Source organism: Rhinopithecus roxellana, chromosome 12, assembly GCF_007565055.1.
Source record: "Rhinopithecus roxellana isolate Shanxi Qingling chromosome 12, ASM756505v1, whole genome shotgun sequence".
NCBI lineage: Eukaryota > Metazoa > Chordata > Mammalia > Primates > Cercopithecidae > Rhinopithecus > Rhinopithecus roxellana.
Window position 1 is genome coordinate 95,233,671 of NC_044560.1, and position 16,919 is coordinate 95,250,589.

Here is a 16,919-nt window from a genome sequence, read left to right on the forward strand (position 1 = left end):
AAGTGCTTCCTTCCCAGATGTTTTCCCCATTGCTCCTGGATGTTCTGACAAGAACGGAACAGGTTGCATCAGCAGGAGTCTGGCAGCTCCACACAGAAGAGCTGGGTCCAGACTTGACTGAGGCAGGGGCATTCCTGAAGGAGGAGGGATTCAACAAGGAATGCAGCCCACAGCTGGCCTTGAGGAGAAGCTGGACCATGCCAGACCAGCAGCACTGGCTGGCCTTATAGGCCTCTGTTGTGTCCTGTGGATTAGGGAAATGAGATGTGAGAGGCCTTGGGCCAGATGTGGACACTTGCAGGCACAGGCCTTGTGGAATAGGACTGTGTGCTGGCAGCAGGCCTGGTAGTGTCTCCAGCAGCAGGCAGACCTCCCCGTGGGGAGCCAGGGGGAAGGCTGGCTCTCCCATTCAAACGCATGCACGTGTGCAGGTGTGGATGTGTCCTGGCCTCTCCGGTGGCTGACGTTGCTGACCACACCCTCCGCTTCACTCTCCTGGTGTGACACTCACTATAATCATAATAAGTAAGATTTATTGAGCTTGCTATATACAAGACCCTGTGCCAGATGCTGTAAAATGCACAGCATCTCTAATCCTTACAGCTATCTGGGAAGTAGGTCTTATCAGCCCTGTTGTATGCATAAGGAACTTGAGGTGTAAAGAGAGGACACAATGTGCCCCGGGTCACAGAGATGTGGAGCTGGAATTGAGCCTCTGTTTTTCACACTCCAAAGCCTCTGCAGTGGTACACAGACGTTCTGTGTATGTGCCTGTGTACGTGTTTCTGAGAAGAGGAGTTACAGCTTTTTTTTTAGGAAACAGGCTGAAGTTTTGTTGGTACTTGATGTTTTTGTGGCTGGGGAAACCGGAAATGCCCAAACCATGTCTTAGTCTTACTGTTTCTCCTTTCCCAGAAATCTCTGAGGAAACTACACCAGGACAGTGGCAGATGAGAAAGAATAAAAGGAGCACTGGACTGGCGCTGTGTTGGGCTCCCAGTTCTCCAGTGCAGAGCTCCCTGGGATTTGTGACCTAAAACAGGGCCCCTTCCCCCAGGGTCCCAATATGACTCTCAGCTGCTGCTGGCGGAGTAAGAACCTAGGGCAGTAAGACCTCAGCGCAGTGAGCCACGAAGGGCAGAGGCAGAGGTGGCCTGCTCCAAGGAGGAGGCCTGCCCAGCTCACTCCCTGCCACGCAGAGGCAGCAAGTCAGGAAGGGCTGCCTATGTGGGAGAGAATTTTCATCTCACACCAGTAATCGTGACACACTCAGTATCCTCAAATCTAAGCAGTCACATCCGGCATTTCTCCTCCCAGGAAAGAGTAAAGATGAGAAGAGAGGTGGCAGCTTTCCCCTCCCCATCAGATCGCCAAGGGGACTGAGTTAATCAAATTTACTACCGTTTGAGATAGTGGTTTAAATCCAGGACTTACAGCATATGGAACAGACCAAGAGGGATTGTTTCAGAGAGGGCATCTCGTGCAGAAAACCAGGCTGTGAAGTCAAACGCAGCGCAGATTCTCGCCAGCTATGTGTGTACCCTAACAAGTCCCCTCACCTCTCTGGGCCTCGGTACCCTCTGAAAGATGGGACCTGGGCACCAGAGAGACTCCTGAGAGCTCCCTTAGTGCTCTTAGAGGAGAGAGGGGAGGTCTCCTTTATCTTTGAGCCCTAACCCCTCAGACTTGCAGAGGTGGGAGCTGCAGCGATGATATAAATGGTATGGCGGAAAGAATGCCGTTTTGGAGTCAGGACACTCGGGTTTCAATCCACTTGCAGCCACCTGCAGGCTGCTTGACCTTGAACGTGTTTCATCTTGGGGCCTGTACCTGTGAAGTGGGTGAAAGTTAAAGAGATAATAAAGTAACCCTTGTGAAGCCAGCCTGGAGCCGCCTCACACCCGCCCCCAGCTGTGCCCAGTCCTGGTTCCCCCTGCTCCTCCCGAGCAGCCCCTGTGCTTTCTCCCTCCTCTTCAGGTGTGTGCGGGGCAGGCACGGGCAGGAACCCCAGGTGGGAAGCTGTTGGGGCCTGCTGGGTCTGGAGAAGGGACAGGGTCTGTGCTGTGCTTGGCACAGGCTGGCGCCTGCCGTTCCTGTCAGTCCACATCTGGCCCACCCAAGAGGGGCTTCCCCTCAGCTATGCCTAAGGTCTTGACTATTTCTCCACCCTTCCCTTTCCTACTGTCTCCCAGCATCCCTCCCTTTCCCTCCCTTACACACACCCCACTTCTGGAGACAGGAGCAGGAAAAAGGGGTCGGCTTGTTCAGCCTGACGGGCTGAAACCGAAGTTTGCCACAAGGGCCCATCTTTTGAACTGACCTTTGGAAGACAGTTTGCCAGAGAAAGAGATGTTGCCACAGAGGTGGGAGCCATGAGGAGGGAGTGGCTGGAACAGAGACAGTCCACCAAAGGAGCAGCAGCAGAAGAGGCTGAAGAGCTGCTGGTCACTGGGGGCCCTGGGTGGAGATCAGATCTCCTTTAGTAACCATCACTGATGCCTCTTTGTTGCCTATGCTGGACCAGGCCCTGGGCTACAGAGGTGAATCAGATGTGAGCCCCTGCCCTGTGGGGCTAGTGTGCACTCAGCCTGGATTGGCTCATTTAATTCTTGCAATAGTTTGTAAGCTAAATAGTCATGGTGTCCCTCGTTTGTCCATAAGGAAATGGTACATTCCTTGCTCAGGATCTGCACATGGTGAGTGAGCAGAGCTGAAGTTAAATCCTAGGACCAAGGATCTGAACTCCATATTTTACCACCTTTTGAAGGTTAGATGTCAGTTCTGCCTTGGGGTGGAGGGGGTCAGGAAAGACATAAAGGAGAAGCAGCTGCTGAGTCTTAGAAAATGGATGGGTCATGTGGATAGAGGTGGGAAGGACATTAGAGACAAGGAGCAGCACCAGCAAAAGTGTAGGGCATGAATTAGCAAGTGGGGACTTCAGATGGACAGAGACTGAAACAAGAGACAGATGGGTTACTGGCTAAAGGCTCAGCTCTTCTGTAGGCAGTGGTGATGTGATCTGATTTGTACATGGAAAATCATTCTGGCAGAGAGGAAGTGGTTTGAGAGGCCAGGCGCAGTGGCTGACGCCTGTAATCCCAACACTTTGGGAGGCCGAGGTGGGCAGATCACCTGAGGTCAGGAGTTCAAGACCAGCCTGGCCAACATGGTGAAACCCCATCTCTACTAAAAATACAAAAATTAGCTGGGCATGGTGGCATGCACCTGTAATCCCAGCTACTCAGGAGGCTGAGGCAGGAGAATTGCTTGAACCCGGGAGATGGAGGTTGCAGTGAGCCGAGATCATGCCACTGCACTCCAGCCTGGGCAGCAGAGCGAGACTAGGTCAAAGAAAGAAAGAAAGAAAAAAAAAGAGAGAGAGAGAGAAAGAGGGAGGGAGGGAGGAAGGAAGGAAGGAAGAAAGGAAGGAGAAAGGAAGGAAAGGAAGAAAGAAAAGAGTGGTTTGGGAGGCAGAAAAGTGTGGTTTGGGAGGCAAAGGCAGCCCATCGCAGGCACTCATTAATGCTCATTGAATAAGTGAATAGAATTTTACAGTTATGTGTTGTGTACCATTTAGGTTTCAGTTTTATGTTTCAGTTGCTCTACTGGGCTTTGGGGTGTTTAGCGGTCAAAAAGATAGACAATGTAAATGGCCAGTCATTAGGATAGTCCAGATGAAAGATGATAAGACCTGCCCTGGAAGTGGTGGCAGTGGGTTTGGGATCAAGGGATGGATATGTAGGGTTCTAAGTAGATAGACTCAAAAGAACTTGATGACCAGCAGCACAAGAAAGGATGGACTGGAAAGGTGTAGGAGAATCTCAAGTCAATTCCCAGGTTGCTGGTTTGGAAGACTGGAGGGACAGTAGAGGATAGGGAACAAGGAGAAGGAAGAGGTCTGGGGAAACTAGAAACAATTTAGACATCCAACAACAGTGTTGGTTACATACATTATGGTACATCCATAAGACAAAATTCCTTTTTTTTTTTTTTTTTGAGACAGGGCCTTTCTCTTTCGCCCAGGCTAGAGTGCAGTGGCTCAATCACGGCTCGCTGCAGCCTAGAATTCCTGAACTCAAGCGATCCTCCCACCTCAGCCTCCCAGGTGGCTGGGACCACAGCCGCATGCCCAGCTAATTATTCTATTTCTTGTAAAGACACTGTCTCACTGTATTGCCCCGGTTGGTATTGAATTCCTGGGCTCAAGTAATCCTCCCACTTCATCCTGCCAAAGTGCTGGGATTACAGGCATGAGCCAGCCACCGCACCTGGCCCAAAATTCTTAGAAGATACCATTTTGATAACTATGACATTCTTTTACATAAATGTATCATTTAATGAAACCTCTGTTGTAAACTTTTGGATTTTTTTCTGTTTTTTCACTTTTGTAAGTAATACTGTAATAAAGAGCTTTTTACAAAGGTCTTCATTTTGATTATTTTTAGAAGGAAAATTTTGAGGTCATAAGATACAGACAGCTTTGAGGCCTTTAACACACAGATTGTGTTTTAGAAAGGCTGTGCCAGATTTATTCCTGTAACAGTCCAGGAGAATTCTCCCTCAGCAGACTACCACCAGCACCAAGATACAGATACACAAATATACACATACACAGATTTTAGTGCTTAAAAAAATAATAACTTGTTATTTTAATGTGCATTTCTTTGTCATTAGTGAGTTAAAATTTTCCATGCTATATTAACCTTTTGTTTATGTGCTTCACCCATTTTTATGGGGCCTCGTTGATTCTTCATGAGGTTTTAAAATACACATTTCTTACTATTTGTGACAAAATTTTTACCACTTTTTTGCTTCCCTCTCTATACTATCTTGCTTTTTTTTTTTTTTTTTTTTGAAACAGAGTCTCACTCTGTCATTCACACTGGAGTACAGTGGTGCCATCTCAGCCCACTGCAACCTCCGTCCCCAGGTTCAAGCGATCCTCCCACCTCAGCCTCCCCAAGTAGCTGAGACTACAGGCGCCCACCACCACACCTAGCTAATTTTTGTGTTTTTTGGTAGAGACAGGGTTTCATGGTGTTGGCCAGGCTAGTCTCGAACGCCTGACCTCAAGTGATCTGCGCCCGGCCTCCCAAAGTGCTGGAATGACAGGCTTGAGCCACTGCACCCAACCTTATTTTGCATATATTTTTGATGTGCCAAAGCACTTAAAAATGTTTATAAAGTCAAAATATGTCTTTTTCTTTATTTCTTCCATTGCATTAATGTATAGATAATTCAGTGATAAAATATACATCCAAATTTTTTTCTTTCTCTTTTTTTTTTTAGACAGGGTCTCACTCTGTCACCCAGGCTGGAGTGTGCAGTGGTGCGATGATGATTCCCTGCCGCTGCCGCCTCCAGGGCTCCAGTGTCCTCCCACCTCAGCCTCTGATGGTGTGGGACTACAGGCACACGCCACCATGCTCTGCTCATTTTTGTATTTTCTATAGAGATGGGTTTCTCCATGTTGCCCAAGCTGTTCTTTAACTCCTGGGCTCAAGCAATCCGCCTGCCTCAGCCTCCCAAAGGGCTAGGATTACAGGCATGAGCCACCACGCCCAGCCGAAATTTCCCTTTTTTTGCTTTTTAAACATTTACTTATTTTGTGTATGGTGTGAGGAGAGAAAGTAAATAGACCTTCCGAAATGGAAAATTTTCCAATCTCATTTGTTTCTATAACCTATACCTATGTTGACCTGCCTCTAGGCGATCCTGTTTCACTGTTCCTGGTTTTGAATCATATATATCTATCATTGTAATAAGTGCAAACCCATAATATACTGTAATACCTAATTTTTAATTTGAGGGTGTTATGTTTACCTGATAAATCTTTTGGATGGGTTTTTAGATTCCATTTGATAAATCTCAAAACATCCTACTGAGATTTTTTTCTTAGAATTATGTTAAACCTGTACATTAATCTGGGAGGAGCTGGCATTGGAGTCTTCCCATCCAGGAATATGATTTTGTCTTTCCCATTTTTTAAGTCATCTTTTTATATCAGTAAAGGATTATAGTTTTCCTCCTATAGTTCACATATTTCTTACGTTTATTGCTCAATAGTTGACTTTTGTGTTACGATTGCAAATAAGATCTTTTTGTTATATCTGATGACTGTTTCCTATTGCTGCAGTAAATTATTTTATCCATTCTAAGTTTAGTTGATTCTTCTAGGCTTTCTTTCTCTCTTTCCTTCTTTTTTTTTTTTTTTTTTTTTTTTTTTTTTTTGTTGTTGTTGTTTGTTTGTTTGTTCGGACAGAGTCTCGCTCTGTCATCCAGGCTAGAGTGCAGTGGTACAATGTCGGCTCACTGCAACTTCCGCCTCCCAGGTTCAAGCAATTCTCCTGCCTCAGCCTCCCAAGTAGCTGAGATTACAGGCACCTGACACCGCGCCTGGCTAATTTTTTGTATTTTTAGTAGAGATGGGCTTTTGCCATGTTGGCCAGGCTGGTCTTGAACTCCTGACCTTAGGTGATCCCCCCGCGCTGGGATTACACGTGTGAGCCACTGCCCTCGACTGATTCTTCTAGGTTTTCTGTGCAAATAACAGTTCGTTTGGAGCCCGTGGTTTGGCAGTGCCTCCAGCCTGCAGGGTTGGTTTGTGACTTCTCCAGTGGTGCTCAGGAGCCCAGTTGTGAAGGGAGAAAAAGAGGATGTATGGGTTGATCCCAAGTTCGGGATTTCCCTAGACTAGGGCACTAGAAGGACAAGGGGCAGAGGACTGCAGCAGTTCGCAAGAGTTATACTTCAGGGTCCAGACAAGGATGGGTGGACGTACTGAACAGTAAGTCAGGGCTGGGGAGCTAAAGGCCTCTGTGTCATGGAGAGGGAGGAAGAGAGAGACTTGGAAGGAGGGGAAGCTGTGCCCCAGAATGGACACTGGGATGTCGGATTTCAGAGGTGATGCCTTTCTAGTACAGTGCAGAGATCCTCAGGTAAGAATGATCCTGTTTTATGGTTAAAGAAACAGGCTTGGAGAGCTTGTTGCCCAGTCACCCGACTCTAGTCAACAGCAGTGTTGGTCTGCTGTGCTCTACTTGCTCACGCTCTGTCTCCATTTTTCAGGTCCACTCTAGAACAGTCGATGGAGAGAGCCAGGAGAGACAGCAGCAAGGGAAGTGGGAGCACAGGAGGGCAGACAGGAGAGAGGGCAGGCTCCTCCCAGTCCCTCAGCTGCTGCAGATAGGGAGTCAGGGCAGCTGCGCTGCTGGGTCTTCTCATTGGCCCAGGAGCCCCCTCAGGCCACAGCAGCACACCCACAGCATCCCACGTCCTGTGCCTGCCCCACAAGCCCCTTCGTATCCTCCTCTGTTACACACTGGAGCACCACCACATACTCTCTTCACCATCATTCCCCTTGTCCCTGTCACACACCCCATTTCCCCCAACACAGATGGGCTTCCTACACCACAGGCCCTGGGTTCCCCATTAAACGCCTTGTGCTTCCACCTCACTGTCCCTACTTGGGGGTCCCTGCCACTCCCCTAGGCTCATCCCTAGCTGTGTGCCTCGTTCAGGCCCGCTTTTGCTGTGTCCACAGAGTGCATCGGATGGCTTCTGGAAATCTGTGGCCACTCGAGTGCCCAAGGAGCCCCCTGAGATTCGAATCCTCAACCCATATTTCATCCAGGAGGCCGCCTTCACCCTCATTGGCCTGCCCTTCAACAATGGCCTCATGGGCCGGGGGGTGAGATATCTGGGCCCCGGGAGAGGGAGGAAGAGAGCTGGGTCAGAAGTGCCTTGGAAGGAAGGGTGGGTGGTGGGTGGGGCAGTGTTTCTGCAAAATAGCTTTCTGGGAAAGAGGGCTCAGTCCTTGGGCGTGGAGGCTAGCTCTAGGGAGCCTGGCTGAAGTCTCAGCTGTCCCAGCCCTCCAGCTGAACTCTGCACACCTTCTCTCCCCCTGCCCCCATCTTCCAGAACATCCCTACCCTTGGCAGTGTGGCAGTGACCATGGCACTACACGGCTGTGACGAGGTGGCAGTTGCAGGATTTGGCTATGACATGAGCACACCCAACGCACCCCTGCACTACTATGAGACCGTTCGCATGGCAGCCATCAAAGAGGTTCGGGGCTGGGTGTGGGGGCAATCCCTGGGTGGGGATGAGGGGGACGTGCATAAATCAGTAGTAAAGGGAGGAGCCAGTGGCTGGTCTGGCTGCCCAGAACTCCCCAGAAGGTCCTGACACCAAGGATCCTATGTGCCCTCTCCACAGCCTCCCACTGAACCCAGGGCCTTCTCCCTGAACTTTCCTTCCAGGGGACTCTCCCTGCCCTGGTCCTGTACCTCCCTCCCCCTCGCTGCATTCCCCAGCCAGGAACACTTGTCTAGCACCAGCTCAGCCATCCTCTCTACTGCAGTTCCTGCCTTCCCCCAGAGGACGCCACTGCCCCTGAAAAAACCCACAACTAAACACTGCCTCTGGGTCTCAGGACTTCTCCATATCTCTTCCACCCTTCCCCACAGCTAAGCACTGAAGCTCTTCATACCCAGAATTGCTTCCCAAGCATCTGTATATAGGGTACATTACAGGTCTCCAGCCTGTCAGCCAGCCTCTTCTGGCATTTCTCCCTCCCTAGCCAAGACCCTATGTGAAAAATCTGAACTCTCTTGCCACACTTCCGCCTTGACCACCAGCCTTCCGCTGATCCCAGCCTGAAACCTGGAAATCTTGGGCCAGTGCTTCAACAGCTTCTCTGCTGCTACATCTGGGTGATGGGAGGTTGTTGGAGGGAACCTCCCATCTGTGCAGATTCCTATTTCTGTAAGTCTGGGGGCTCTGGTCTCAGCCCTCATTACTGCTTGTCAGTCTTCTTACCTATCCTTCTCCATCATCCCCCTCCACTATTCCAGAGGCTTCCATGCCCCTAAAAGCTGCTCCCTCCTCCAGTGAAGAAACTGAAGCCACAGAGAGGACTCTGCACTGCACTCCCATTTGGCCCTTCAGCCCTCGCAGCCTGGCTCCCCTCACACCTGACCCAGCTCCCACCAAGGCTACCACCTCAAGGTGGCCAATTCCAGTGGACACAACATCATCTTTCCTGATCTCTCAGAAACACTTTTTGTGTTGGCCACTCCTTCCTCTTTGAACTTCTGAGTCAGTAATTTCCAATGTTCCTTTTATTTCACTCACCATTCACGCACATTCTCTTTCTCAGCATCATCGATTCTGATCTGCGCCTTAAAATTCATCATGGCTGGGCGCAGTGGCTCATGCCTATCATCCCAGAACTTTGGGAGGCCAAGACAAGGGTATTGCTTGAGCCCAGGAGTTTTCAGAGCAGCCTGGGCAACGTGGTGAAACTCCACCTCTACTAAAAATAGGAAAAACTGGCTGGGCGCGGTGGCACACGCCGGTAATACCAGCACTTTGGGAGGCCAAGGTGGGTGGATCACCTGAGGTCAGGAGTTCAAGACAAGCCTGGCCAATATGGGGAAACCCTGTCTCTACTAAAAATACAAAAATTAGCCGGGCATGGTGGTGGGCGCCTGTAATCCCATCAACTCAGGAGGCTGAGGCAGAAGAATCGCTTGAACCCAGGAGGCCGAGGTTACGGTGAGCTGAGATCACACCACTGCACTTCAGCCTGGGCAACAAAATGAGACTCCGTCTCAAGAAAGAAAAATAGGAGGCAAGGCACGGTGGCTCATGCCTGTAATCCCAGCACTTTGAGAGGTCGAGGCGGGTGGATCACCTAAGGTCAGGAGTTTGAGACCAGCCTGGCCAATATGGTGAAGCTCCATCTGTACTAAAAATACAAAAATTAGCCAGACATGGTGGCGGACAACTGTAGTCCCAGCTACTTGGGAGACTGAGACAGGAGAATTGCTTGAACCTGGGAGGCGGAGGTTGCAGTGAGCCGAGATCGTACCACTGCATTCCAGCCTGGGTGACCGAGAAAGACTGTCTTAAAAGAAAAAAAAAAGGTCGGGCGCAGTGGCTCACACCTGTAATCCCAGCACTTTGGGAGGCCGAGGTGGGCGGATCACGAGGTCAAAGGATGGAGACCATCCTGGCTAACGCGGTGAAACCCCATCTCTACTAAAAACACAAAAAGTTAGCCAGGTGTGGTGGTGGGCGCCTGTAATCCTCGCTGAGGCAGGAGAATGGCCTGAACCCAGGAGGCGGAGCTTGCAGTGAGCCGAGATCGCGCCACTGCATTCTAGCCTGGTGACAGAGTGAGACTCTGTCTCAAAAAAAAAAAGAAAAAAGAAAAAAGAAAGGAAAAGTTGTATGGGAGTGCTGGTGTGCGCATGTAGTCCCTGCTACTTGGGAGACTGAGGTGGGATGATCACTTGAGCCCAGGAAGTCGAGGCTGCAGTAAGCCATGATTGCGCCACTGCACTCCAGTCTGGGTGACACTAAGACCCTGTCTCAAAAAAAAAAAAGCACTAGCCAAGACTCCATCTCAGACAGCCTTCTCTTCTCACTCTGCATGTTCTCTGGGAGATTTACATCCCTGTCCATGTCTTCAGGTACCATCTATATTGTATAAGACTTTTTTGGTTCTTAGCCCCTTCAGACTGCTATAACAGAATACCATAGTCTGGGTGGCTTTTAAACAACAGACATTCATTTCCCACAGTCCTGGAGGCTGGGAAGTGCAAGATGAAGGTGTGGGAAGATTCAGTATCTGGTCAGGACTCACCAGAGAGGTAGTTCATAGACAGCTGTCTTCTCACTTTCCCTGCATGATGGAAGAGGCAAGGCAGCTCACCTGAGTCTCTCTCTTTTCTTTTTGAGACAGGGTTTCACTCTGTTGCACAAGCTGGAGTGCAGTGGTGTGATCATAGCTCACTGCAGCCACAAGCCCCTGGGCTCAAGTGATCCTCCCACCTCAGCCTCCTTAGTAGCAGACTGCAGGTGTGTGCCATCATACCTGGCTAATTTTTTTTATTTTTTATAGAGATGAGGTCTTGTTATGTTGCCCAAGCTGGTCTTGAACTCCTGGCCGCAAGCGATCCTCCTGCCTTGGCCTCTCAAAGTGCTGGGATTACAGGCATGAGTCACTGTGCCTGGCCCTGACTCTTATAAGGGCACTAATCCCATTCATGAGAACTCTGCCCTCATGACCTGATCACCTCCCCAAAGGCCCCCACCTCCAAATTCCATTACATTGGGGGTTAGGTTTCAGTATATGAATTCGTGGGGAGGACATAAGCATTCACTCTACAGCAGGTTTATTCCAACTACCTCAAGTGATTGGGAGTTATTTCAAGGATATACAAGGCACTTGGAAATCTCATAGGAAGCTAGAAACAGCCTTCCACCTGGGCCTCCTGCTGTCTGGGATATGGTTCAGGAGTGAGAAGCTCATTCTGGGTCTGGGACATTCTAGAACTGCCTCACCATCACCATGGCCCCAAAAATCTTCCATCCCTGCCATGCTTCACGTGCCTTCTTGCTGCTTTGTCCCCACCCACTTCAGATTGCACTCACAGCTTTTATCAGCCTCCTGGCTTCTATGTTTTCTTATATCTTTGGTCTTTTACAAAGGCCTTTTATGTAAACTTTATGTAAAGTTGTATGCAGAGGGTGAGAGCCATAGACATGTGCAATGGCCAAATCGTAATGGGCTTTCTATGCCATGGAAGGAGTTTGCACTTTATTTAGAAGGCAGTAGGGAGCCATGGGTGAGTCTGAGGCCTTACATTAGCATGTAGTGGATCACTGTGGCTGCAGAATGAAGGAGAGGGGGCAAGGCAGGACAGAACCTAGTTGGGAGTTGCTGCACTTTGGGCAAGAGATGGTGACTCCTGAACCAGATCTTTGGCTGAGACAATAAGGAGAGAGGTGATGAGGGAGGCGATGATCCAGATCTTTGGCTAAGGCGATTAGTCAGAGGCCAGAAGTCCAGGCTGGAAGTATAATGAGATGAGACAGAGGCAAGAAATAGGATTTTAACTCAGTAGGACCTAGGGATTGCCTTGATGTAGGAATGAGGTAAGACACTGCCTTCCCTGCAGCCCTCTCTGATGGAGTCTTTTCACTTGCTTCCACCTGCCATATCTCTGTTGTCCCTCCATTACATGTAAAACTTCACTGGCTGTGAGGCTCCCAGCATTGGTTGCACCACACTCCATGCAGAGTGCTTAAGAGTGTAGCTTCGGGCTGGGCGCGGTGGCTCAAACCTGTAATCCCAGCACTTTGGGAGGCCAAGACGGGCGGATCACGAGGTCAGGAGATCGAGGCCATCCTGGCTAACACGGTGAAACCCCGTCTCTACTAAAAATACAAATTAGCCAGTGGTGGCGGGTGCCTGTAATGTCAGCTACTTGGGAGGCTGAGGCAAGAGAATTGCTTGAACCTGGGAGGTGGAGGTTTCAGTGAGCCAAGATCACACCACTGCACTCCAGCCTGGGCAACAAGAGTGAAACTCCATCTCAAAAACAAAAACCAAAACAAAACAAAACAAAAAACTTCATTCATTTTCTCTAAAAGATAAGGACAATTTTTAAAATTATTACACCTAAAAACATGAACAGTAATTCCTTAATATCATCAAATATCCAGTCCTCTGCTGACCTTTTAGCCCTCAGTGACTCCTAATGGGTGCTGTTGACCCTGACCCATCAAATTGGTTACTACTTCTCCAGAGGAGTGATGAGGATGAGGGAGAAGTAAAGAGGCAAACGAGTTTCCACATCTGCTTGAATCCTGGCCCTGCCATTCCTCCAAGCCTCTGTTTTCCCTGTCAAACCTGATTTCATTCAACAAATATTGAGGCACCTATTCTGTGCCTAACAGTCCCTACCCTCAAAGAGAGACAGTGAGCCAGGTGTTTACATCTTCAAAGAATGGGGATGAGTCACCCAGGGGTCCACAATGAGGAGGGGCAAGTGCAGATGGCAGAGTATGATGACAGGAGCCTTGAAGGGGCTGGAGGGCTTTAGGGAGTCTGGAGGGACGATGGGGTGTAAGGAAGACCCTGCCTTTAGAGGCTGTGGACTGTGGAATGTGAGGGAAGAAACGATCAGCACTGGAGAGGGAGTCTGGGGGCACTGTCGTTCGGGGCAGCTGGGTTTGTGGTTAGCACAAGAGGTTGAAGGGAATGCTGAGAAGAGGAATACTGGGAATTGGGCTGATGACTGCCTGAGTTTCAGATGTAAAAGATTTGGAAGGTGGAGAGGGTTGACTGGATCAGAATAAGGGCTAGACAGAGCCATAAGTTATTTTTTAAAAATTCATTTATTTATTATTTTTCAAAAGATGGGGTCTGGATATGTTGCCCAGGTGGACTAAGCTCAAATGATCCTCCTGTCTCAGCCTCCCAAGTAGTTGGGACTACAGGCACAGGGCATTGCATCCAGGTCACGTCTCAGCACCAGTAAATAGTGGCTGACCAACATGGTGAAACCCCCATCTCTACTAAAAATACAAAATTAGCTGGGCATGGTGGCACACACCTGTAGTCCCAGCTACTTAGGTGGCTGAGGCAGGAGAATCACTTGAACCTGGGAGGCAGAGGTTGCAGTGAGCTGAGATCACGCTGCTGCACTCCAGCCTGGGCAACAAGAGTGAAACTCTGTCTCAAAAAATAAATAAACAAATAAATAAATAATAAACAGTTATGGCGAAGCTCAATGCTGACAAACGCAACAGAGAGGTCACTTGGGGACAAATTCTGATAAGGCTGTTGTCATTCATCCATTCATTCAATCAAGCCTTTTTCATCAAAGTTTTCTGGTGAGAGTCCTGGGGTTAGGAAAGGACCCTATCCTGCGTACAGTCTTCCCCAGAAGCCTCTTCTAGTAATTTTGAAATATGTGACATTATTATTAACTATAGTCAAATGTGCTCACCATAAAAAATTAGTAAGTAGGTAAGGTTGGCTTGATTTAATTATTTCACAATGTATACATCTATCAAAATGTCACATTCTTCCCCAAAAATATACACAATTATTCTTTCAATTAAAAATTATTTTTAATTATTATTATTATTATTATTTTTGAGACAGAATTTCTCTCTGTTGCCCAGGCTGGAGTGCAGTGGCACGATCTCAGCTGACTGCAACATCTGCTTCCCGGGTTCAAGCGATTCTCCTGCCTCAGCCTCCTGAGTAGCTGGGATTACAGGCGCTACCATCACACCTGGCCAATTTTTGTATTTTTAGTAGAGACGGGGTTTCACCATGTTGGTCAGGCTGGTTTGAACTCCTGACCTCGTGATCCGCCCGTCTCAACCTCCCAAAGTGCTGGGATTACAGGCGTGAGCCACCGCGCCCGGCCTATTTTTAATTTTCTAAAAAAGATTCCCCATCTCTCTGCAGGCCCCATGGCTCCTCTGATCTGGGAGGCAGGATTTCATCCGCCACCCCCAGGCCTGGAGAGTAGATTGCATCAGGCCAGCGAGTGACTCAACCACCCCTTGCTATTGGACTTCAATGACTCACACTGCCTGCCCGCAGGGTGTCTATAACCTAGGTGCTTCCTGACAGGAAGTGGCTTGAAGTCTGTGGGAACAAGGTCCTTCCGCCAGCACTGAGGAGGGAGGTTGGGAAGCCTAACGGTTTTCCTTGGACAAGGAAAGGGGTATGAAGGTTCTTTTTTCCCTGCCTTGGGAAGGGAGGAGGATGAGCTGTGGCACTCCTAGAGCAGGGTCATCATTACCTTGTAGACACAACTGATTACCAGTATCCACCTTCAGATTTCCACGGTCACAGAGTATTGGAGAGTGGTGACTGGAAGAGGGCACCGAGCCCCAGAAGGGGCAGTAAAGGTTTGAGCATGGGCCGGGCGCGGTGGCTCAAGCCTGTAATCCCAGCACTTTGGGAGGCCGAGACGGGCGGATCACGAGGTCAGGAGATCAAGACCATCCTGGCTAACACGGTGAAACCCCGTCTCTACTAAAAATACAAAAAACTAGCCGGGCGAGGTGGCGGCGCCTGTAGTCCCAGCTACTCGGGAGGCTGAGGCAGGAGAATGGCGTGAACCCGGCAGGCGGAGCTTGCAGTGAGCTGAGATCTGGCCACTGCACTCCAGCCTGGGTGACAGAGCGAGACTCCGTCTCAAAAAAAAAAAAAAAGGTTTGAGCAAAGGCTCCAATGATCACTTCATCTCTCCTTTCAGTCCTGGACGCACAATATCCAGCGAGAAAAAGAGTTTCTGCGGAAGCTGGTGAAAGCTCGCGTCATCACTGATCTAAGCAGTGGCATCTGAGTGGGTCCAGCACACGGCCATAGAGGCCCAGGCACCACCAGGAGCAGCAGCAGCCAGCACCACCTACACAGGGGTCTTCAGACACAGAGAAGGACAGTGCCAAGGGCCCCAGAGGCAGCAAGGCCTTGGTGGAGCAGCCAGAGCTGTGCCTGCTCAGCAGCCAGTCTCAGAGACCAGCACTCAGCCTCATTCAGCATGGGTCCTTGATGCCAGACGGCCAGCAGGCTCCTGGCCGTGCCCAGCAGACCCAGCATGCAGGCAGTGGGACACTGGGCAGCAAGGCTGCTGCCAGAATCACTTCTCCAATCAGTGTTTGGTGTATTATCATTTTGTGAATTTGGGTAGGGGGGAGGGTAGGGATAATTTATTTTTAAATAAGGTTGGAGATCTCAAGTTGGGTCCACTTGCCATGCAGGAAGAGGCCCACTAGAGGGCCCATCAGGCAGTGTTACCAGTTAGCTCCCTGTGGGGCAGGAGTGCCATGACCAGCCTGTAGCTTGCTCTGGGGCTACAGGGTGGTGGGCAGGATCTCAAGCCAGCCCCCTCCAGCTCATAACACTGTTTGGCCTTTCTTGGGGAGAAGATGGGGTATTCCCACTCACCAGCCCTAGCTGTCCCATAGGGAAACCCTGGAGCCGTCCCTTTGGAGCCAACAAGACCGCCCTAGGGCTACAGCAGAACTTTAAAGCTCAGGAGGGTGATGCCTGGCTCGGCCTGCTGGGAAGAGCTCCCCTCCACAGCCGCAGCTGATCCACAGGACTACCGCAGGCCTGGACTCACCAACTTGCCACATGTTCTAGGTTTCAGCAACAAGACGGCCAGGTGGTTGGGTTCTGCCTTTAGCCTGGACCAGAGGGAAGTGAGGCCCAAGGACCTTACCCAAGCTGTGGCAGCCATCCCAGGCCACCCCGTGGAAGCAATAAAGCTCTTCCCTGAGCCTGGTCTCTTTGCCTTCTCTGACTTTCCTGGAAGAAACAGGAACCTAAAGCCTCAGCAACTACACCAAAACCTCGGGCCCTCTCTCCAGTCCACAGAGTCCTGGGTCCCTTTCACTTCTTGTGTCAATGCAGGACCTAGGTAGCCATCCAGAGGCCTCTGGGGCATCTGCTGTATCCTCTTTGCTTTGAGACCAGAGGTTTCAGGGCACGCTCTTAGAGGAGACAGAGGCACAGGACTGGAGCCCTAGGACATTGCCTTGGGGTTGCCAGAGTCCCACCTCTGGAAGGACATATTCCTGCAAGCACAGGAAAGATGTACTGCTGAGCCCCTGCAGCAAGCAGAGGCTCACTGACCTACCCTACTACCGACACCCTGGCCCTCTGGGAAGGACATGCCCCACCCCCATCATTAGCACAGAGGCACACCCTCTCCCTTCAGCCCCCCTCTAGGCATCCTCTGTCATACTTTAGAAAAGAGGTCACCTCACCTTCTTAAGAGTCCTAGAGTCCGATCTCTCTCTTCCCCAGCATCCCCAGGCAGGCCTGAGAATGGACAGACCAGACTGTCGCCTGCACTTGAGGCCATGAAGTGAGCTTCCTATCACACTGCCACTGGCAGGCAGTAAGTGGGGTAGCTGGCCCCTGCACCTCTCTCTTGCCCACCCCAATCTAAGAGTCCAGGCAGCCCTGGATTGCCCTCCCACTGGTGAGCCCTAAGGCTGCAGTCCTGGCCATCCCAGGGACCAGCAGCCTCCCACATGCTCCTTCCCACTGTGGCTGGCCTTAGGCAGAAGCAGCGGGTAAGGGAGGCCCTGAC

The 16,919-nt window shown here is 50.1% G+C and overlaps 1 protein-coding gene across 10 annotated transcripts in view; it reads left to right on the forward strand.

The window, feature by feature from the left end:
- Window positions 1–16,100, forward strand: part of ST3GAL3 (ST3 beta-galactoside alpha-2,3-sialyltransferase 3) — a 242,871-nt gene extending 226,771 nt beyond the window's left edge. For 3 of the 10 annotated variants that reach the window (XR_004060373.1, XM_010371892.2, XM_010371893.2), the window contains 3 exons: window positions 7,544–7,690; window positions 7,921–8,067; window positions 15,075–16,100. Coding sequence is in view for 7 of the 10 variants with exons in the window: in XM_010371892.2 (XP_010370194.1) it covers window positions 7,544–7,690; window positions 7,921–8,067; window positions 15,075–15,164 (384 nt within the window). In the remaining 3 variants the exon portion in view is untranslated. The other 7 variants (XM_030942121.1, XM_030942122.1, XM_030942125.1 and 4 more) reach the window with 6 other exon arrangements.
- The last annotated feature ends 819 nt before the right edge of the window (window positions 16,101–16,919 follow it).